This window comes from Mirounga leonina, unplaced genomic scaffold (assembly GCF_011800145.1).
Source record: "Mirounga leonina isolate KUSES-001 unplaced genomic scaffold, KU_Mleo_1.0 Mir_366, whole genome shotgun sequence".
Taxonomy (NCBI): Eukaryota; Metazoa; Chordata; class Mammalia; order Carnivora; family Phocidae; genus Mirounga; species Mirounga leonina.
In genome coordinates this window covers 28,138,399-28,160,036 of record NW_023270709.1, presented here as the reverse complement: position 1 = coordinate 28,160,036, position 21,638 = coordinate 28,138,399, and the positions used below count along the sequence as shown (strand labels likewise).

General features: G+C 47.2%; 1 protein-coding gene and 1 long non-coding RNA gene across 3 annotated transcripts; both read right to left on the bottom strand.

Moving 5' to 3' along the window:
• Positions 1 to 1,951: 1,951 nt before the first annotated feature.
• On the bottom strand, positions 1,952 to 3,860 carry LOC117997519 (zinc finger protein 24-like). The gene is made up of 2 exons (XM_034985887.1): positions 2,431 to 3,860; positions 1,952 to 2,299 (listed from the first exon to the last, which is right to left on the bottom strand). Exon 1 carries the CDS (start codon positions 3,209 to 3,211, stop codon positions 2,711 to 2,713), a length of 501 nt encoding a protein of 166 aa, XP_034841778.1. The 5' UTR covers positions 3,212 to 3,860; the 3' UTR covers positions 1,952 to 2,299; positions 2,431 to 2,710.
• Positions 3,861 to 10,302: 6,442 nt separating this feature from the next.
• Positions 10,303 to 13,963, bottom strand: LOC117997533. Of its 2 annotated transcripts, XR_004675839.1 has the most exons (3): positions 13,834 to 13,963; positions 11,648 to 11,738; positions 10,303 to 10,642 (listed from the first exon to the last, which is right to left on the bottom strand). It is a non-coding gene; the product is annotated as an uncharacterized LOC117997533 (long non-coding RNA). The 2 variants fall into 2 exon arrangements; XR_004675840.1 differs by lacking the exon at positions 11,648 to 11,738.
• Between the last annotated feature and the right edge of the window lie 7,675 nt (positions 13,964 to 21,638).

The following is a 21,638-nucleotide window of genomic DNA, read 5'->3' as shown; positions in this document are numbered from 1 at the left end:
ATACATCAATATAAATTCATGTTTGTTAGGAAAAAATGTCTATCTAGCTCTGCCCATGAAATGTCCTAGAAGCAGGGTTACCTATGTGATAAAGAACACCCCTAACACCCAGACTTTATTCTCCAATAGCATTCTCTATTAACAAGAACCAAGGCTCCTTCAGAAATGGTTGATACCAGATCTGGGTATAGGGAAGGTACAAGGTGAGCCTAAAACAAGTTATTTTGTTCAAAAAGCAAAAGCAAGCAGTCAAAATTAATAGAGCCATGGCAAAACAGAGCTAGGAGCAAGACTGAAGACATCCACACAAGCCAAAGATGTGAGGAATAAGGGATGGATTTTTAATGAGGGGGCTGAAACACACTGACTCAGTAAAAATTCCTAAGTCCAGAGGTGCCTGGGGGCGGCTCACCTGGTTAAGCATCTGCCTTTGGCTCAGGTCAGGATCTCAGGTCCCGGGATCGAGCCCCATGTCAGGCTCCCCACTCATCAGGGAGTCTGCTTCCCCTCTATCCTCCCCTCCCATGCTCTCTCTCTCTCAAATAAATTAAAGCTTTAAAAAAATAAATTCCTAAGTTCATAATGATACCAACACAGAAAACGTCCTAAAATCTCAAGTCGCCATTTAAGATGACTAATAAACCACTTCTTGAATTTGAACATTGGTAAATAAAGGGGGAAAACAAAGCATCAATCATGCATGACTGCGTAGAAGGAAGTGACCAAAGAGACGGATGTGATGAAGGAAAGCTTCAGTACGAAGAATGCCAGTTAATAAAATAGAAGGAATAAAGAATTATAAAATCATCCTGTAACCCTTAATAAAATGGTTGACCCATACAAGGATTATCAAACATTTGTCATCTGTTGATGGGAAACCATTCGCATAGTGCCAAAGTGACACCACATCATTAGCTACAAGGGGAAAAATTAGCTGTTCAATGAAGGGATCACACTGTCATGCCAAGCCAGTGATTTAATAGTGGGCGACCCAGGTATTAATGTCTCCTATTATCTAATATTAATTCTAGCCAAAAATGCTTAACTCAAATCCTTCAAGCCTTGAGATCTAATTTCCAGTTTATAGGAAATACAAGGTACGTGGGCAGCAAAGTAAGTGATACAATGAGGAAGCAATCAGAAAAGTCCAGAGGGTGGGAAACTGGCCTCCGCTCATCTGAAAGTCTGGGCTATGGGAAAAAAAACAGAAGAGGGGAACTGTTCTAAAGCAGAAAAGAATTAAGAGGCATAATGACCAGATACATCATGCTGCCCTGGGTTCTAACCTGAGTTGGACAATCAGCTTTAAATACATTTTGGAGGGGTGCCTGGGTGGCTCAGTCAGTGACCTTCGGCTCAGGTCATGATCTCAGGGTCCTAGGATCCTTGGCCCACTCCATGCTCAGCAGGGAGTCTGCTTCTCCATCTCCGCCTCTCCCCACTGGTGCTCTCCATCTCCCCCCACCATGGTGCTCTCAAATAAATAAATAAATCTTTAAAAAATACATTTAAGAAAAAATGAGACTATTTGAATTCAGATTGAATTTAGATAACATGAAAATCTACTGACAGAGGAAAGATCATTAACAAAATACCTGGTTATAAAATAGCACAGAGTATGACCTTTTTTTGGTAAAAGGTAGTGTGTATGCACATGTGTACACATATATGCATATAAATACATATGCACATAAAAAGATACACAGATATAGAATAAAAAGCCATCAATTATAATCTCTGAATGACAGAACATCGTGCTTTATTTTCTTATGTTGCTTTTATGTATTTTCTAACTTTGTACAATGCATATATACTTCTCTGGTAATAATAAAGGGTAACTTTCAGGAAAGTCAGTACAGTTTTACAGTGTTAATATCCTATCTGTATCTACTGAAGGATGTAAGCATCAAAATACTTGAAATAACATTCGCTACTAGACCATATGTAGAAAATTCAAATACGGATATTTAAAACTGACCATGCTGAGGCTGCTCTGAAAGGACTTACTACCTTTTAATCATTATTACCCTAAATGTCACCTTTGTCATGTTCTTCAATAACCCTTGTCACAAGGAATTAGTGTCACACTCCAAAAAAAATTCAACTCAGAGGTCATTTCAGTCCAAATTCCTAGAGAAATTCTTGCCTCACCTCCTTCCTCTGATGGTTGGGGCTCAGGTCCTTTGCCCTTGAACTGGATCACTGGGGGCTGAACCCATGTGTATGAAGATTCTTCATCTAGTGTCTGAAGGGTCACTGTCTGCAAAAGGATTTCCTGTTCCAGAGCATGGGTTTACACCTAGAGACAAGCAAATCATTAAGCTTTAAGGATATCAAGAATTTAACAGAGATTAAGCCTCTGGAGGAGTCCACAAGAAATATTCTCCGAGAGACTAGGAAAAAGAAGTGAGAAACCAGGGCCTTATTTACCTTCTGGGGCACTGAGAAGCAGCCAGAAAGCAAAATTCGATCAGGTGTTGTTTCTGTCATTTCACTGTTGGCTGTGTGGTCTTGGCCAAGTTACCCAACCTCTCTGAACTTAGTTTTCCATGTGTGCAAATTGGGAATGATTTCACCTACTTCTTTGTTGCTGTGAGTTGAGTGACCTGTAAAGTAAGGAGCATGATGCTCCTCATTCTCTCTGAAATACAGAATGCCTTCAGTATCCTTGCTCACCATCCAGGAATCTGCTGTTCCCCGCCTTCCCTCTTTACTGGGCTGGCTTAGCAAGAAGCTCAGTTCCCTGCTGAATGCTGGGTTTTCCCATTGTTCTCTGAGTTCCACAACTGAGAATGTTTTGTTCCAGGCTTTCCGCAACCATATCAGACCACTGTCTTCCTACTTGTACATTTCTCTTTCTTTCCAGATCCTCCAGCATGGTCACTGCCTGCTCTCTGCTCTCTGGATGCCGTTCCCGCACCCGGGCCTGCAGCTCCTCGGGCAGGATGGTCAGGAACTGCTCCAGCACCAGCAGCTCCACGATCTGCTCCTTGCTGTGCGTCTCGGGCCGCAGCCACTGACGGCAGAGCTCCCGCAGCCGGCTCAGGGCCAGACGGGGTCCAAGGCAACGCTGGTAGCAGAAGTGTTTGAACTGTTGCCTGAAAATCTCCCAAGCAGGGGGCTGGTCCTCTGGAAGGCTGAGAGCCTGATCCCCGGGGTGGTCCTCCTCCAACTCCACCTTCACCATCTCAGGCCCCTGCTGCTGACCCATCCGGCTTCGAACAACTGGCCAGCAGACTTTCTTGTGTCCACAGCCATCCTGCCTGGCTTCTGCTGGAGTGTAAACTGGAGGCTTCTGAGGGCATTCCAGCGAACAGAATTTAAGGAGATAAATGGCAAAGCTGGGAAGAACCCACACAAGAAGGCGGGCCTGTACCCAGAGTAACTAATTTTATTCATTCATTAAGTCCACAAGTATTATTAATAGAGGCCTCCTTGTGCAGAACTGTTCTTGAAATACCTTCGTGCCCAAAGCAGAGCCCTCCTGGAGGTCGGCTGCACGCGGGGCGATCAGCAGATACAAGTACGAACAGCAGGCGCGAGGTCAGACGGTGCCACGTTTCTGCAGGTGGGCGCGGGGGCAACGAGGAAACGGCTGCGCGGGGAAGCCTGCAAATCCGGCAGCGACTACACCAGCGCGGTCCCAGCCCAAAGCAAAACTTCCAAGGCTTAGCCGTGGGCGCCGGGTTTTCCGGCGCGAGCACTTCCGCCGGCGCGGCCGGGAGAGCCGCCGTCAGGAATCCCCGTCGGAAAAACCGTGCCCTTTTCTCACGCGAATTTGGCAGGACGGAGGGCGAAGTCGCTCCCACGTCGCCCGCGGCCCGGGCTCGGTCCTCGGAGAGGCCCGGCATCCCGGGCAGGGCCCTGCGTAGGCGGCCCTGAGGCCGGGCCTCCGCGGGGCCCTCACGCCGGGGCGCCCTCGCCGCCCTCGGGCTCCGAGGCCGAACCCAACGCTGCAGCGCGAGGGACACCCCCGCCTCCCGGAAGCAGCCGGCGGCTCCTGGAGGCCACGCCCCCCGCGTCACTTCCGGCGCCTCCCGGAACACACGGAACAGGTTGGAAAGGCACACTGTACCGTTAAAAATACGAAGTTATTTTCATTGACGTGCACTTCTATTTCTGTCCGTTGTCTGATATATTAGAAAATAAGTAGAATCCAGCATTTGAGACAAGAATGCTTGCCTTCCGGGAACATCCTGGATGGAAGAGGGAAAATGATTTGATTGTTGAGCCCATCTAACAAAAACAGGTTATCCTTGTGTGGTCTGTAATATACTAAAAACAAATGACAACAAAAGCTTGACCTCACAATAGATCTTCTCATCAGCCGATGCGCTCTTCAGGCGGTAAGCACCCTCCAACGTGTCGTAAGGGTTAACCTGCTTCAAGCTTATGCGCTCCTTCTTGCTGACCTAAGTGTAGCAGAAATAACCTACTTCCCTTGGGATTTGCAGACCACTGGCCTTGAGGCGCGGAGCAGGCTTTCCCAGAAGATAAGGCCTGGCTGCATTCGAAAATAGCCATGAGTCCAGCAAGTCTGTTCAGGGTCATGTCCACACATGAGTAACCGCCTGGACACCGGCTTTTCCCGCACGTAGCCCCCTCCCTTTCCGCATGCCTTCCCCTCTACAGCCTCTGGCTCGCCCTGGGTGGGGGCGATGGTCCATCACCAGCCGCTCCAGGATTTGCTCCTTTGTATGCACGTCTGGCTCCATCCACTGATGGCAACGTTCCTGGGGCTTAGAAATTCGTGGGGTCCAAGGGCCTCCTGGTAGCAGAAGCGCCCGAAATGCTAGCGAGAGAGTTCTCGGAGACGATGCGCGTTCCGGTCTAGACTGCTCCCAAGCATGTACTTCTCTTCCAGTTTCACTATGTGCAAACCTTCCTGTTCCTAGGGAGTGTGGACGACAGGAGTCAGGGTTACAGGAGGCGAAGGCTCAAGAGAAAACTCACTTGACTCACGGTAGAGTCTGGGTGAAGGCTCTGGGACATCAGGACGTGTTGTAGACAGAATAACCCGGGCAGCGAAGAACTTAGCTAAGCCCGTTAACTTTATAAGACGGCAGCGATAAACCAGCTGCGCCGTTTAGGGACAAATCGTTGCCAAGGCTACGGGATCAAGCCTTTGCTGGGCGCCCGGAGCCCGAGGAACGCAGCGCGCCCCGCCCCACGGCTGCAAGAACTCCGGGCTCTGGCCTGCGGGGTGAGGCGCTGGGCAGGCGGAGCAGAGGGCCGCCCCACATCCCTCGCCCCGACTCAGCGCCCGTCCTCTCTCCGCGATGCACTGCGGGGCCCTGGCTCTTCGCCGGAGCCGGAGAGCAGAGCCTGAGCGCCGCAGGCCGAGCGGACGCGAGCACGCAGCTAGCCGCCGTCGATCGCCGAGGAACCGGGTCCCCGAGAGGCTCCTTTTGTGTAAGAGCCTGGAGGCCTGGGTTTGTCTAGGATCTGCGCTCTCGGCCCGCGCCGTCGCCGTCCCCACGCCCGCCTCTGGTTCTCGGAGCCGCCCGCCCGGCCGCGCGGCCTGCCCGCCGCCTGCCCCGCGCGCACCCGGTCTCTCCTTGAGGGCAGGCTCGCGCCCGGCCTGCGCCCCCGGACCCAGGTGGATTACTCCCTGCTCTGCCCGGCCCTTCCCCCGCGTTTCCGCGCGGGACGCGCACGGAAGCAAGGACCGCATCACTTCGACGCGAACCGCCGGGAGAAACGCGCTTCGGCAGCCCTGCTGCGCGCCACGGCCCTCGAACGCGGTGCGTGGGGCGCCCGCGGACAGCGCGGCTCGGGCGAGGGGCGTAGACCGCGGTCGCGGCCTCTCCCTGTGCGTCGGCGGTGGCGCCCGTGGTGTGGGCAACGGTGGCCGCCGCCGCGAACGGACGTGGTTAGATGGGACTGACAGCTGCGATTGGTGGACGGGGCGCACCGGTGGGTGGGCCTCACCCAATCAGCTGAAGGCTTTAAGAGAAAAAACCAGATCTATCCCGAGAAGGAATTTTGCTCCAAAACTGTAACGTGGAAATCCTGCCTGAGTTCTCAGCCTGCCAACCTGCTTAGCAGGTTTCAGACTTAGCAGCCCCCGCAATGGCCTGAGCCGATTCCTAAATAAATAAATAAACAATCATATTCTATTTTTCTGGAGTACCTTTACTGATAAAATTCATCCTTAAAGTCCTACTAATGCTCATACCCATTTTCTTTATATACCGTCCCAGTTCCTCCTGGCAGAATTGTTCCTTGATTTGTGTTCATTTATCTTTCCAATTAGATTATAATACATCGTGTGAATCCATATTTTACTTTTTGTATATACCCTTAAAATGCATGACATATATGTATGCAATGACTATTCTTTTTTTTTTTTTTTTAAGACTTTATTTATTTGACAGAGAGAGACACAGCGAGAGAGGGAATACAAGCAGGGGGAGTGGGAGAGGGAGAAGCAGGCTTCCCGCGGAGCAGGGAGCCCGATGCGGGGCTCGATCCCAGGACCCCGGGATCATGACCTGAGCCGAAGGCAGACGCTTAACGACTGAGCCACCCAGGCACCCCTGCAATGACCATTCTTTAAACACGTAACATCTTCAGAAATCTGTACTAGTCAAATCACCATGCAGAGAGCTGTTCTCTCTGCTTTTGAAAATGTTTGGCTGCAAAGGTCAAATTATTGACATCTACAGTATGTATTTATTATTTTCACTTAACCTACATCAACAAATAATCCTACTTTTAAAACTTCCTCAATTTATGGTTTCCCATTGTTTTGCAAGCAACCTATCAAAAAGGTCAAAGATGGGGTGCCTAGGTGGCTCAGTCTGTTAAGCCTCTGAGTCTTGGTTTTTGCTCAGGTCATGATCTCATGGGTGGTGAGATTGAGCCCACAATGGGATCCACACTCAGCAGGGAATCTGCTTAAAGATTCTCTCCCTCTGCCCCTCCCCACCGTGTACAATGGCTCTCTCAAATAAATAAATAAATCTTTTTTAAAAAGGTAAAAGTTGACTTCACCTTGTTTCTGTTTTCTCTGCTATTAAACATAAACGTCTTCTGAAGTCATTCTCCAGATAAGCAAATTCACATCTCCAGGGCCCAGTCACATAATGAGCTGGAGGGTGGTGATGCCAATGAGGTCTGGGCCAATAATGCCAGATCTTAATTTTTCAAAATAAAATGGAAATCCCAATTTTTACATAAAATCTCTAAATTTTTTAAGTTGGCAATGAATTCAATTCTTAAAAACAATGAATGAGCTACACAAGTGTCTGCCAAATGTATCTGAACTTTTGGCTGCCAGTTTTCATCTCTTTCATCCTACTGCCAAAAAGCTCAGTGCATCAGCACATTTCATGGGAGAAAACCTCCAGTTGGTTGAAAATTCCTCAAATGTACAGGTCTTCTGTGAAAGCCTATATTTTAAATTTCAAGGTGTCTAACTTCAGGGAGATTTAATGTTGTATCCACTTATCTCTTATTTTTGTCATATTTATTGACTTCCTTCTGGCCTGGAGACTTCAACCTCCCAAGTATTTCCTATCTAAGCCTTGAAACAGGGTGAAACAATAGAAGTATTCTGATGGCAGTAGGTATGAACAATTAGCACCTCCAGAGTTTTCTTGGTTGGTATTTATTCATACCATCCCCATAAAAATAAGAATATAGTGAAATACCCAATTTTTTTTTATTTTCTAATTTATAAACTTTTTAATTTCTCAAGTCTTAATAGTGAGAAGCATATTTCATTCAAGGTAGAAGACAACACCAATGCTTCTCAGACTGTTTATTCCAAGGTTGAAAAGATAAACTAATGCATAATGAGGACAGAAGCATCCAGAGGATTAGGGTGGACAGTGCGGGAGCTGAGCTTGAAACATCTACTGGTTTTCAGCATAAGAAAGTCACAAGGATGCAGGAGAAGCATTACAGACTGTGGTACCAGATGTCTCTTCAATCCCACTACCAATATGTGATCAAGTCCAGCTGGAGTGCTGGATGGCCAGAGGAACTTCTGGGATTTTTTCCCCCCAGAGAAGAAATGTGTATCACTGAGATTTAAAAGTACAAAAAGAAGACATATGAATAAAGTACAGAGTTGAGGATACATATATACATCATAACTCTTTGCCAAAAACTGTGCCTTTTCCCTAAGCTGACAAAGTGCACAGCAAGGACTAAAATTTCATGTGCTGCTTTGGTATCTTTGAGCCTCGAGGGGACCCAAAGGCATAACCATGGGTTCTCCTGCTCTCGCTAGATACGCCTCCCATCCAGCAGGAAGTGTTCCCCACCTGACTAGTTCCACATCAACTAGACTAGCTGTACCCCACCTCATCCTCAACCTAAGAGGTTTCACCTCCTTGCCTGCACAGAAAATTATTCAAACAATGACATCCTCCCAAGAAAACCAGGGGTCGCCTCATCCTCTTGCTTCTACAAAGCCTGAATCCCAAAGCCCCTGTTTGTTCACTGGGCTCCAGATGGCCCTGTATGGTGTGCCGTTCTCCTGCCCTGGGCTGTGTGACTGATAAGCTGCTGTCAAGCCCATCTGTCCAGTGTCAGGTGTCCTGTGTTTGGCCATCCTCAGAATACTGAGGTGGACTACCCCCTCACCAACAGGGTGAAGGAGAGACAAACAAAAGGGCAAGCTATAGTCATTTTATTTTTTATTTATTTTTAAAGATTTTATTTATTTTAGAGAAAGAGAGAGCACTCCCAGAGGGAGGAGGAGAGGGAGAGGGATAAGCAGACTCTGCGGTGAGCATAGAGCCCAACGTGGGGCTCAATCCTACGACCCCGAGATCATGACCTGAGTTGAAATCAAGAGTCGAATGATCAACCAACTGAGCCACCCAATAGTCATTTTAAAACCTAATTCCTGGGGCACATGGCTGGCTCAGTCAGAAGAATAGGCGACTCTTGATCTTTGGATCATGAGTTTGAGCCGCACGTTGGGTGTAGAGATTACTTAAATAAAAACTTAAAAAAAACCACAACTAACTCCCTAGCTTACCCCTCATTTACAAGACTTTAAAAACAACATCACATTCCCCACTTATCCTTCTTTTTTTTTTTTTAAAGATTTTATTTATTTATTTGAGAGAGAGAGAATGAGAGAGAGCAAGCACATGAGAGGGGGGAGGGTCAGAGGGAGAAGCAGACTCCCCACCGAGCAGGGAGCCCAATGCGGGACTCGATCCCGGGACACCAGGATCATGACCTGAGCCGAAGGCAGTCGCTTAACCAACTGAGCCACCCAGGCGCCCTCCCCACTTATCCTTCTAAGTTCTCCTTTGCAGAACATGCATGCTAATGGTCTCAGTGGTCCTCTGTCCAAAACATGGAAGCCACTGTATCATCAAGATATTTAGGGTGTGATGATAGTGACTTCAAGAAGTACAGATGGACCGCAAAGGAGACTGGAAGACCAGGAGAAAGAGAAACATCCACAGCAGACACCAGCAGTATGCGAGCAATCTGGTCCCATGATGTTACCAGCTTCTTTCAATCTGATGTATGATATTACAATCTATTCCAATTTGACTGCCTAGAATAATAATGAAATGGATATACCACATTCCTGGTTTCTTGAATTTACACACAGTGATAGGGCCTGTATTCATCATAGCTTTCTGAAGTGTTCAGTAAGTCCTGATTTATGATTAAAGGCTTTCTTACAATTAGGATACACACACAGACTTCTGCCCTCTGTGGATTCTCTGATGACGAACAAGGCTTGACCTCTGAATGAAGGCTCGTCCACACTCCTCACGCTGATGGGGCTTCTCCCCAGTGTGGATCCTCAGATGCTGAGTAAGGCTAGTGCTCCCTCGGAAAGCTTTCCCACATTCCTTACGTGTGTAGGGTTTCTCCGCAATGTGGCTTCTCTGATGTTCCATGAGTCCTGACCTCTGACTGAAGGCCCTCCCACACTCATCACATTTGAAGGGTTTCTCTCTAATGTGGATCCTCAGATGTCCAATAAGGTGGGAGCTTTGACTAAAGGATTTACCGCACTCTTTACACGCATAGGGTCTCTTCCTAGTATGAATTCTCTGATGAAGAACCAGGCCTGTGTTTTTTTTTTTTAAAGATTTTATTTATTCATTTGAGACAAAGAGACACAGAGAGAGAGAGAGACAGAGAGAGAACATGAGAAAGGGAGAGGGAGAAGCAAGCTCCCCGCTGAGCCAGGGGCCCGATGTGGGGCTCGATCCCAGGACCCCGGGATCATGACCCGGGCCAAAGGCAGATGCTTAACCATCTGAGCCACCCAGGCGCCCCAGGCCTGTGTTTTGACTGAAGGCTTTCCCACATTCGTTACATCGATAGCATTTTATTTTATTATGAATTTCCTGGTGTGAAAGAAGGGCTGATTTATAACTGACAGCTTTCCCACATTGATTACATTGATAAGGTTTCTCTCCAGTGTGGATTCTCCAGTGATGAACAAGCTCTGAGCTCTGAGAAAAGGCTTTCCCACATTCCTTACATTTGTGTCATTTTACTTCTGTGGGGTTGACCTTTTGCTGTTCTGATTTACCTTCATATTGAAAAGTTTTTCCACACCTTGCATCCTGGAAAACACCCAATGAATTCCTTTCTGCGGAAATCTGCTTTGGAGCTAATTCACCAGTCACAGTCCTGGTTTCACCTCCTGCTGGAAGAGCAAGTCAATTACTTAAATGCCACATGCCGCATATAAGGGTTTTAATGAAAGATTAGGGTAAATAATCAAGAACCATCATCCTAATGGTTTTTTTTTTTTTAAGATTTTATTTATTTATTTGAGAGAGAGAGAATGAGAGAGAGTGAGCACATGAGAGGGGGAAGGGTCAAGGGAGAAGCAGACTCCCCACCGAGCAGGGAGCCTGATGCGGGACTCGATCTGGGGACTCCAGGATCATGACCTGAGCCGAAGGCAGTCGCTTAACCAAATGAGCCACCCAGGCGCCCATCCTAATGGTTTTTGACACTCACTGCACCTATGAGTCATAGAGAATAAAAATAAATAAATAAAAGCCTTTTGGGCCCTCACTGGGATCTAAAAACTCAAAATGGCAGGAAAGAAATGAAAATTTCCCAAGAATCTTCAAAAGGTCCCCCAATGTTTATGTACCTTCCAGTTTTCACCCCCCTTCAGTCTTCCTACGCAGGATCTAGGCTGGCCTGTGACCTACTTCATTCAACAGAATGTGGTGGAAGAAAAGCTGTGTCAGCTCAAGAACAGAGACTTTACACAGGTGCATTTGCGTCTCTGAGATCCCTGAGCGACCGTGTGAGAAGTGTGGACAGTCTGCTAGAGAGACTGCAGGAGGAGCAAATGAGAACCTGAGGCTTAGCCGTCCCAGAGTCTCACTAAGCGCAACTTTCTGGCCGTCTCCTGCTCAGGTATGAGCCAAGGGAGTAAAGTATTTTGGGCATCATGGTCCAGAAAGCCCCTGGCTAACTACAGCTCACACCGGCATCACAAGCAGCAGAGAGACCACCCTGCTTCTCGTAGTCACCCTCAGAGCTGTAGGACAGAAAAGGGATGTTCCCTTCAGCCACTAGGTTTTGGGGGTGGTTTGGTACATGGAAATAAATAGCTGATCAGCCAGCCTTTGGTGACAGGACAACACCATGAGCTAGGTAATAGATATAGAAACTGAAACTGAAAACTTACATAAGTGGCCTATGATCACATGGCAGGTAAGCAGTCAAGTCTGGCCTAGAACACAGGTCTGTGAGAATCCAAAGCCTGTGCTCTTTGTTTACTACAAAGGAATAGATACTTCTGGTAAAAATGTCAACAATGCAAAAGGTATGAAAGTAAAAATCCTCATTTATCTTTCTCCATCACCCTGTGTCCTCCCTTCCACTTTCTTCAGCGGTAATCATGGCAGCTTCGCAGTCTGTGTAATGCATCTCCTACTCTTCATTCAGCGGCTGTCAATCTGTGACTGCATTTACAGGAACTTTTTTCTCCCAGTATTTTCACACAAGTGCCAGCGATTTTTACATAAAGACACCCACTGAAGCATCATTTATAACAACAAAAATACTTGAAACAGCTTAAATGTACATCAGGAGAAGACTAGCAAGCTAATTATAACGTATGCATGCAACACAAAACTAAAGACGTATTAAAAGAATAAAGTAGTTCTGTGGATATGAGTTAATCAGGGAGGCATGGAAAGCACTATCCTGAAGAAAGCTTTTGACTTTCACAGATCCCTAGCAACAGCTGTGACATGTCAAGCAGGCCATGCAGGAAAGCGCACAAGTCGGTCAGGAGGCAGAGGGGGAGAATGGGGAGGGGAGAGCATGGTCTAGAGCCTTTATTGGAGTTTTCCCGAGAAGGAATACGCAAGGTAGGGTAGGTATGCTGAGATGGCTTAGGATTGGATAGTTTGAATAATTTTGGCAGGCTCTGGGCTGTAGGGATGTTCTCTAATGGTCTAATACCTGGCCCTGGGGTGATTTACAGCAGGAGAAATAGGGGCTTGGTGTGTGTGAGTTTGATAAAGGAGATGGCTAGGGAGTGGACTCTGGATTGTTTGGTTTGTATATGAAAGGGGTGCTTGCAGGAGGTATTCTCTGCTGTCTCTAGGAATCTTCCCAGCTAGCCCTGGGAGGGGCAGTCTGACCAGGATCAAGGCCCCAAATGCCAGGGCATCAAGAATATAGAAAATAAGAAAAGTCAATACAGTATACTACTACTTGACCTAAAAGAGGGGCAGGGGCTTGAAAAACACATAGGAAGATTTTAGAATATATATTAGAGAATGTTAACAGTGGTTAACTCATGGGAATGGAACTTTTATTTTCATTTTATGTCCTCTACCTACTACAATTAAAAAAATATAAACCACTACTATTGTTCTATAATAATAGCACTTTTAATAACTAATTAAAAAATATAATACTAGGACCCATTGTAGTAAATCTGTGGTAGATCTGGGCATCTATATATATATATTTTAAGATTTTATTTATTTGACAGAGAGATCACAAGCAGGGGGAGTAGCAGAGGGAGAGTAAGAAGCAGACTCCCCGCTGGGCAGGGAGCCCTACATGAGGCTCAATCCCAGGATGCTGGGATCATGACTTGAAGCCAAAGGCAGATGCTTAACCGACTGAACCACCCAGGCACCCTTGGGCATCTATATTTTTAAACAGCTCCTTGGTGATTTGGATTCACAGTTAGAATTGAAGACCACTACCATAACCAGTTAAAAGTAATAAAAAACCAACCACATATCCCAATTCAAAATTAAATCAGCTCTGGGGTGCCTGGGTGGCTCAGTCGGTTAAGCCTCTGACTCTTGGTTTCGGTTCAGGTTGATGTCTCAGGGTCATGAGATGGAGCCCCGAGTGGGATTCTGTGCTCAGTGCAGAGTCTGCTTGAGATTCTCTCACTCCCTCTCCCTTTGCACCTTCCCCCTCCCCTGCACTAAAATAAATAAATCTTTTTTTTTTTTTAAGATTTTATTTATTTATTTGACAGAGAGAAAGAGGGAGAGAGAGAACACAAGCAGGGGGAGCGGCACGCAGAGGGAGAGGGAAAAGCAGGCTCTCCGCGGAGCAGAGAGCCTGATGTGGGGTTCAAACCCAGGACCCTGGGATCATGACCTGAGCCCAAGGCAGACACTCAACCGAGCCACCCAGGTGCCCCTAAAATAAATAAATAAATCTTAAAAAAAATTAAATCGGCTCTGGATACGCTCACTTTTAAATAACCTTTTGGTGTTAAATTTATTCAATCCCCAGACATCATTTTTCTCACCAGAAATACTCCTTCCTAGCAGATGCTATATATGCAGTGCTTTAAAAAAAAAAACCACACAAGATTCACATTTTAAGGCTTACCCATTCTCTTGCACAGGACTGTACTCCCAAGGATAGCACTTTGGCTGGATAGTCAGCAGCCGCTCTGCAAGGCTTATAAGTCCTACTCCCTTCATAGCACTTCTTGTCTGTAGTGTGCACTGGCTTGAACCTAAGGATGTACAAGTAGAGCTGGGTTTATAAAACCATCAGAGACGGCGCCTGGGTGGCTCAGTTGGTTAAGCGACTGCCTTCGGCTCAGATCGTGATCCTGGAGTCCCGGGATCGAGTCCCGCATCAGGCTCCCTGCTGTCCCTCCCCCCTCTCATGTGCTCTCTCTCTCTCTCATTCTCTCTCTCTCAAATAAATAAATAAAATCTAAAAAATAAAAAAATAAAATGATCAGAGATATCAGGCAATAGCTAAAACCTCAAAATTTGATTTAAAAAAGTTTCTATGGATACAGGGAGCAGAATAAAGAAACCAGTGTCTTAACCAATTCACAAAATAAATAAGCAGCAGAGCTTCAAAGAAAAACAAAAAGAGGGTGCCTGGGTGGCTCAGTCGGTTAAGGGCATGACCCCAGGGTCCTGGGATTGAGCCCCACATTGGGCTGCTCGTCAGGGGGGTCGGCTTCTCCCTCTGACCCTCCCCCGTCTTGTGCTCTCTCTCACAAATAAATATAATCTTTAAAAGAAATCCCCTTGCTTACACATGCCCACTCTTTGCTGGTAGACCCTTGGTGCTCTAATAAATGACCAACGGATTAACCTTTCCCCACCTGTTGTTGTCTTTTATCTCCAAGTTCTGTCTCCAGGCTCTCCGGCACAGTCACCGCCTGCTCCTCGCTCCCGGGATGACATCCCCGCGCCCAGGCCTGCAGCCCCTCGCTCGGGCAGGAGGGTCAGGAACTGCTGCCCCACCAGCAGCTCCGCGATCTGCTCCTTGCTGTGCGTGTCGGGCCGCCGCCAGCGTCGGCAGAGCTCCCGGAGCCGGCTCAGCGCCTCGCGGGGCCCGGGACCTCCTGGCAACGGAAGTGTCTGAAGCGCTGATGGAAAAGCTCCTGATAAGGCGCGCATTGCCTGGCTGTCCCGGCTTCTGCTCCCAAGGACGGCGCTCCCCGTGGTGCACCTTGACTACGCTCAGCCCCCTGTTCCCCTGCAGCGGGGACCCCGGGAGTCAAGGCTGCGCCGTCGCTCAGCTTGGCGGCCGACTTGCACGACCACCGCTCGGCCGGAGTCACTCGTCTTACATCCCAGGAGTCAGAAGAAACTCAGGATCGGAGGAGTCCGTGCGAGGAGCACCCACTATGAGCACCGCAAAACCACCGGGGCAGTCAGGGAGCTACTCGACTCCGGAGCAGCGTGCCAGCAGCCGCGTCCCGTCCCCGGCAGGCAGATGCGAGTCCCGGAGAACGTGGACCTGACGGCTGATGCCCAAAGGCCAAGCGACGTACACCGCGTATCAGAACTGCCATCGCGTGGGAAGAAGGCCACGGGTCAGAAAGACACGGCAGAAACGTCGCGCGAGGAGCAGAGCACGTGCGCCACGCGCCAGGGCGTCCCTTTGTCCCCGGACTGCCCCGGCCCCCGGCGTGGGTCTCGGGTCGCCCCGGACGCGAGAGGAGGCCTCCAGACCCTTCGCGAGGCGCGGGCTGTCGTCGCGCTCTCGTAGGCCCACTCGGACGCAGCGTCCCAGGAAAGCTCCGGGGCCTTTAGGAGGAGGCTGCTGTCGCTCGTCAGGGGACGGAGGCACGAAAGCCCCCCGAGGTGGCCACAGGGTGCGCGCGGGGAGCGGAGCTCTGGGCACCTGTCGTGCGGGCCGACCCGCGGGTGACACGAAGAACCCGGGTCCGGTTTGTCTGTCTAAACACAAAACAAGGGACAAGGCGTCACAGGCGCGTCGCCCTCCCTCGCGCTCACGTGTGGGGGGCCCGGGGCAGCACCTCGGGGGCCCGCGCTCCCGCGCTCCCTCTGCCGGCTGGGCCACGGGGCCGGGGTACTGCAGCCGGCCCGCGCGCGAGCAGCCGGAGCTCCGGGGACACCGCCGCAGGGACGCGCACGCCCGCGGGACCAGCGCTCCGGCTAACCCCGAGCGCAGGGCGGCCGCGCAGGGCAGCGGGCAGCGCAGGCGGCCGGCCGCGCAGGGCGCCCCGCCCCGTCGCCAGGCTACTTCCGGCGCCCGGCTAGGAAGCCGGAGGCCCGTCCTCTCTATGGTCGCCGCGCTGGGCGGGGCCGCTTCCGCGCCTCGGTCCCGGCCTGTCCCGCCGCAGCGCGTGCGAGCCTCCCCGGAAGCCGACGTCACCGCCCGGTGCTGGCCTCCCGCTCTGCCCTCGTGCAGGGACGGGTCGACGTTCTCTCTGCTTTGGGGGTGTGAGCTCTTTGCTGCGGGAACACCAAACTTCGGCTCCCATTTCCCTCTTCACTCAACTAATGATGTCTTTTCTTTTCAAATTAATAGACTTTATTTTTTAAAGAGGACTTTCAGGTTTACAGAAAAGAGGGAGCAAAAAGTGCAGAGTTCCCCAGACGTCACCTCCTGACCACCCCCTCCACCAAGCTTGCGGGTGGTGGCGACATTTTGTGTTAGTATGCTACCTCTGTTAAATTACGGGGCCGGTACTGACACGGCGGTTTTGGTTTTTTTAAAAAGATTTTATTTATTCATTTGAGACACAGAGACAGAGAGAGAGCCTGAGCAGGGAGAGAGGCAGAGGCAGAGGGAGAAGCAGGCTCCCGGCTGAGCCAGGAGCCCGATGCGGGGCTGGATCCCAGGACCCCGGGATCATGACCCGAGCCGAAGGCAGACGCCCAACCGACTGAGCCACCCAGGCGCCCGATTAATAATATTCTATTGTCTGGATATACCAGCTTGTTTATCCATTGACCTATTGAAGGAAATCTTACTTGCTTCTGAGTTTTGTCAATTACGAATAAAGCTGCTATGAACATCCTTATGCAGGGTTTTGTGTGGACATAAGTCTTCAGTTCATCTGAGTAAACACCAAGGAATGCAATTGCTGGATCATAGAGTCAGAGAATGTTTAGTTTTGTAAGAAACTGCCAAACTGTTTTCCAAAGTGGTTGTACTATTTTGCATTCCCCAGAAACAAATGAGAGTTCCCAGGGTTTCACATCTTCACCAGCAATTGATGTTGTCACTGTTCAGCAATTTAGCTATTCTGATAGGTATGTAGTAGTATCTCGTTGCTTTAATTTGCATTTCCCTAATGACATATGATGTGAAGCATCTATTGAGATGGTTATTTGCCATCTGTATATCTTCTTCGGTGAGGTGTCTATTTAGATTTTTGTTCCATTTTAAAATTGAGGTTTTCTTATTGTTGAGTTTTAGGAGATATCAGTCCTTTATCAGATATGTGTTTTCCAAAGATTTTCTCCAAGTTTGTGGTTTTTATTCTCTTAACAGTGTCTTTCACAAACAGAAGTTTTTATTTTTTAAAGATTTTATATATTAGAGGGGCGCCTGGGTGGCTCAGTCGTTAAGCGTCTGCCTTCGGCTCAGGTCATGATCCCAGGGTCCTGGGATCGAGCCCCGCATCGGGCTCCCTGCACTGCAGGAAACCTGCTTCTCCCTCTCCCACTCCCCCTGCTTGTGTTCCTTCTCTCGCTATCTCTCTCTGTCAAATAAATAAATCTTAAAAAAAAAAAAAAGATTTTATATATTAGACAGAGAGTGGGAGACAGAGGGAGAATCTGAAGCAGACTCTGCATTGAGTGCAGATCCCCACACGGGGCCTGATTCCATGACCCAAGGTCACGACCTGAGCTGCTGAGCTGAAACCAAGAGTTGGAGGCTTAACTGACTGAGCCATCCAGGTGCCCCACCAAAAAGAAGTTTTTAATGTAGGGGTCCCTGGGTGGCTCAGATGGTTAAGTGTCTACCTACGGGTCAGGTCATGATCCCAGGGTCCTGGGATCGAGCCCCACATTGGGCTCCCTGCTTGGTGGGGATCCTGCTTCTCCCTCTCCTTCTGTTGCTCCCCCTGCTTGTGCTCTCTCACTCTATCAAATAAATGAATAAATAAATAAATATTTTTTTAAAAAGGAAGTTTTTAATGTAATGCAGTAGAATTACTTTTTTTTTTTTTTAAGATTTTATTTATTTATTCATTAGAGACAGAGAGAGAGAGGCAGAGGGAGAAGCAGGCTTCCTGCAGAGCAGGGAGCCTGATGCGGGACTTGATCCCAGGACCCCAAGATCATGACCCGAGCCGAAGGCAGACGCTTAACCATCTGAGCCACCCAGGCACCCCGCAGTAGAATTACTTTTATTTTCTTTTATGGATCATACTTTTGTTGTTGTCCAAAAAGTTATCACCAAATCCAAGGTCACTTAGATTTTCTCCTATATTATCTTTCAGAAGTTTAATAGTCTCAGGGTGCTTGGCTGGCTCAGTCAGTAGAGCATGATCTTGGGGTCATAAGTTTGAGCCTGACGTTGGGTGCAGAGATTAAATAAAACTTAAAAAAAAAAGAAGCTTGGGGCGCCTGGGTGGCTCAGTCATTAAGCCTCTGCCTTCGGCTCAGGTCATGATCCCAGGATCCTAGGATCGAGCCCCGCATCAGGCTCCCTGCTCGGCGGGAGGCCTGCTTCTCCCTCTCCCACTCCTCCTGCTTGTGTTCCCTCTCTTGCTATCTCTCTCTCTGTCAAATAAATAAATAAAATCTTTAAAAAAAAGAAGTTTAATAGTCTCATTTTATATTTAGATCCACAAACCATTTGGGGTTCTTTTTTGTGAAATGTGTAAGATGTGTCTAGATTCTTTTTTCTTTCTCTCTCTCTCTCTTTTTTTTGTATGTGGTTGTCCAGTTGCTTAGCACCATTTGTTGAAAAGACTATCCATTCTTCATTGATTGCTTTTTTCCTTTGTTAAAAATGAGTTGATTATATATGTGTCTATTTCTGGGCTCTCCATTCTGTTCCACTGATCTATTTATGTATTCTTTGGCCAATACCACATGTCTTGGTTTCTATAGATTTACAGTAAGTCTAGAAGTCAGGCAGTGTCAGTCCTCTGTTATTCTCCAATATTGAGTTAGCTATACTGGGTCTGTTGCCTCTCCATATAAACTTTATTTATTAATTTTTTTAAAGATTTTATTTATTGATTTGGCACAGAGTGAGAGCACACAAGCAGGGGGAGCTGCCCACCGAACAGGGAGCCTGATGCAGGGCTCGATCCCCCACCCTGGGATCATGACCTGAGCCGAAGGCAGACGTTCAACCAACTGAGCCACCCAGGTGCCCTCCATATAAACTTTAGAATCAATTTGTTGGTGTCTACAAAATAACTGAGGTTTGATTGGGATTACGTTGAATCTATCATTTAAGTTAGGAAGAACTGACATCATGACAATATTGAGTCATCCTATCCATGTACATGGAATATCTCATTCATTTAGATCTTCTCTCTTCGCAGTTCTATCAGTTTCTATCAGTATCTCCACACCTTTCTTAGATGAGTGTTAGCATGGTATATCTTTCTTCATCCCTTTACTTTTAATCTGTGTCTTTACATTTTTTTTTTATTTATTCATGAAAGTCAGAGAGAGAGAGAGGCAGAGGCAGAGGCAGAGGGAGAGAAGCAGGCTCCCCGCCTAGCAGAGAGCCCGATGCGGGACTCGATCCCAGGACCCTGGGATCATGACCTGAGCCGAAGGCAGACGCTTAACCATCTGAGCCACCCAGGCACCCCTAATCAGTGTCTTTACATTTAAAGAGGGTTTCTTGTAGAGAACTTAAAGTTGGGTGTTGGGTTTTTTCTTTGTTTTTAATTCCCTCTAACAGTCTCTGTCTTTTAATTGTTATATTTAGACCCTTTATGTTTAAAGTGATTATTGAGGGGCGTCTGAACAGCTCAGTCAGAGGAGCATGCAACTCTTGATCTCAGGGTCATGAATTTGAGCCCCATGTTGGGTGTAGAGATTACTTAAATAAATAAAACTTAAAAAAAAATAAGGTGATTATTGATATAGTTCGGTAATAGCTACAATATTTGTTACTGTTTCCTATTCATTGCTCTTGTTTGTTTCTATTTTTGTCTTCCACTCTTTTTCTGACTTCTCTGATTTTAATTGAGCATTTTATCTGATTTCATTCCCCTCCCTTAGCATATCAATTATACTTTGTTTTTTGTCTCACAGTTCTTAGATATTCTTTTCTCTCCTTTTCATTCTTTTTTTTCTCCTTGCATTTCAGTTTGGTAAGTTTCTATTGATGACATTTCTTCAGGCTCACTGGTTCTTTGGCATTGCACAGTCTATTGATGAGCCCTTCAAAGTATTCTTCATTTGTTAAGGTGTTTTTTATTTTTGCTATTTCCTTTTCATTATTTCCTAAAGTTTCCATCTCTCTGCTTACATTACAAATCTGTTCTTTCATGTTTTTTACTTTTCCCATTAGAGCCTTCAGCATATTAACCATAGTTGTTTTAAATTCCTGGTCTGATAATTCTAACATCTTTGCTATATCTGAGTTTGGTTCTGATTATGGCTCTGTCTCTAAAATCTTTTTTTATTTTGAGTTTTTTAGTAATCTACACCAAATGTGGGGCTCAAACTCATGACCCTGAGATCAAGAGTTGCTTGCATTACTGACTGAGCCATCCAGGCACCCCTGTTTTTTATCTTTTAATATGCCTTGTTTTGTTTTATTTTGTTGTTGTTTGTTGTTTTTGAAAACCAGACAAGGGGCACCTCAGTGGCTCTTTTGGTTGAGTGTCTGACTTCTGCTCAAGTCATGATCCTAGAGTCCTGGGATCATGGGATCCCCGCTCAGCGGGGAGTCTGCTTTTCTCTCTCCCTCTGCCCCCCACCCCCATGCTCTCTCTCAAATAAATAAATAAAATCTCAAAAAAGAAAGAAAGAAAGAAAACCAGACACAATACATTAGATAAAAGGAACTGAGGTAAATAGGCCTTTAGGTAAATAGTGTGGGGTTTTATGTTTTTGTAGGTAGAAATTGGGTATTTATTTTTTGCTATAGCTGTAGGTATCAGAGGCTAAAGTTTGGTCTGGGGTCCATGTTTTTGCCTTACCTTTTGCTTCTGGGTTTCCCTATGGACTTCTTAAAGAGAACTAAGTTGTATAGTTCTTCCAGTTGTATTCTCCTCTTCTTATGTAGGATCCCTATTAATGTGGTGATAAGGTGAGGGGTGAGAAGCATTCTAGAGTCCTATGATTAAGTTTCAGTCTTTTAATGAGCCTGTGGCCCTGGACTGTGACATTCACAAGTGCTTCTCAGTTTTTTTGTTCCCCTTCCCTTCCTTAGGTGAGGCAGGAAGGATAGAAAATCCTGGAGCTTGCTTTTTTCATTCCCCTACATGGAAGGATAAGAGGGGACCAGGACTGGGTATTCCCTGCCCCTACATGGAATAGTATATTTTAATATTTTTATTGAGCTGTAATTCACATAACATAAAATTCACCCTTTTAAATAATTCAGTGATTTTTAGTATACTTACAAATGTGTGTTACCATCACCACAATCTAATTCCAGAACATTTTCATCATCCCAAAATAAATCCACACCATTAGTAGTCACTTCCCATACTCCTAGTCCCTGGCAAACACTAATCTACTTTCTGTCTCTGTGGATTTGCCCATTTTGGACATTTTGGCTCAGGTTATGATCCCAGGGTCCTGAGATTGAGCCCCGCATCGGGCTCCCTGCTCCCCACGGGAAGCCTGCTTCTCCCTCTCCCACTCCCCCTGCTTGTGTTCCCTCTCACTGTGTCTCTCTCTGTCAAATAAATAAATAAAATATTTTAAAAAATAGATCCTATAATATATGGCCTTTTTTGTTTAACTTCTTTCACTTAGCAT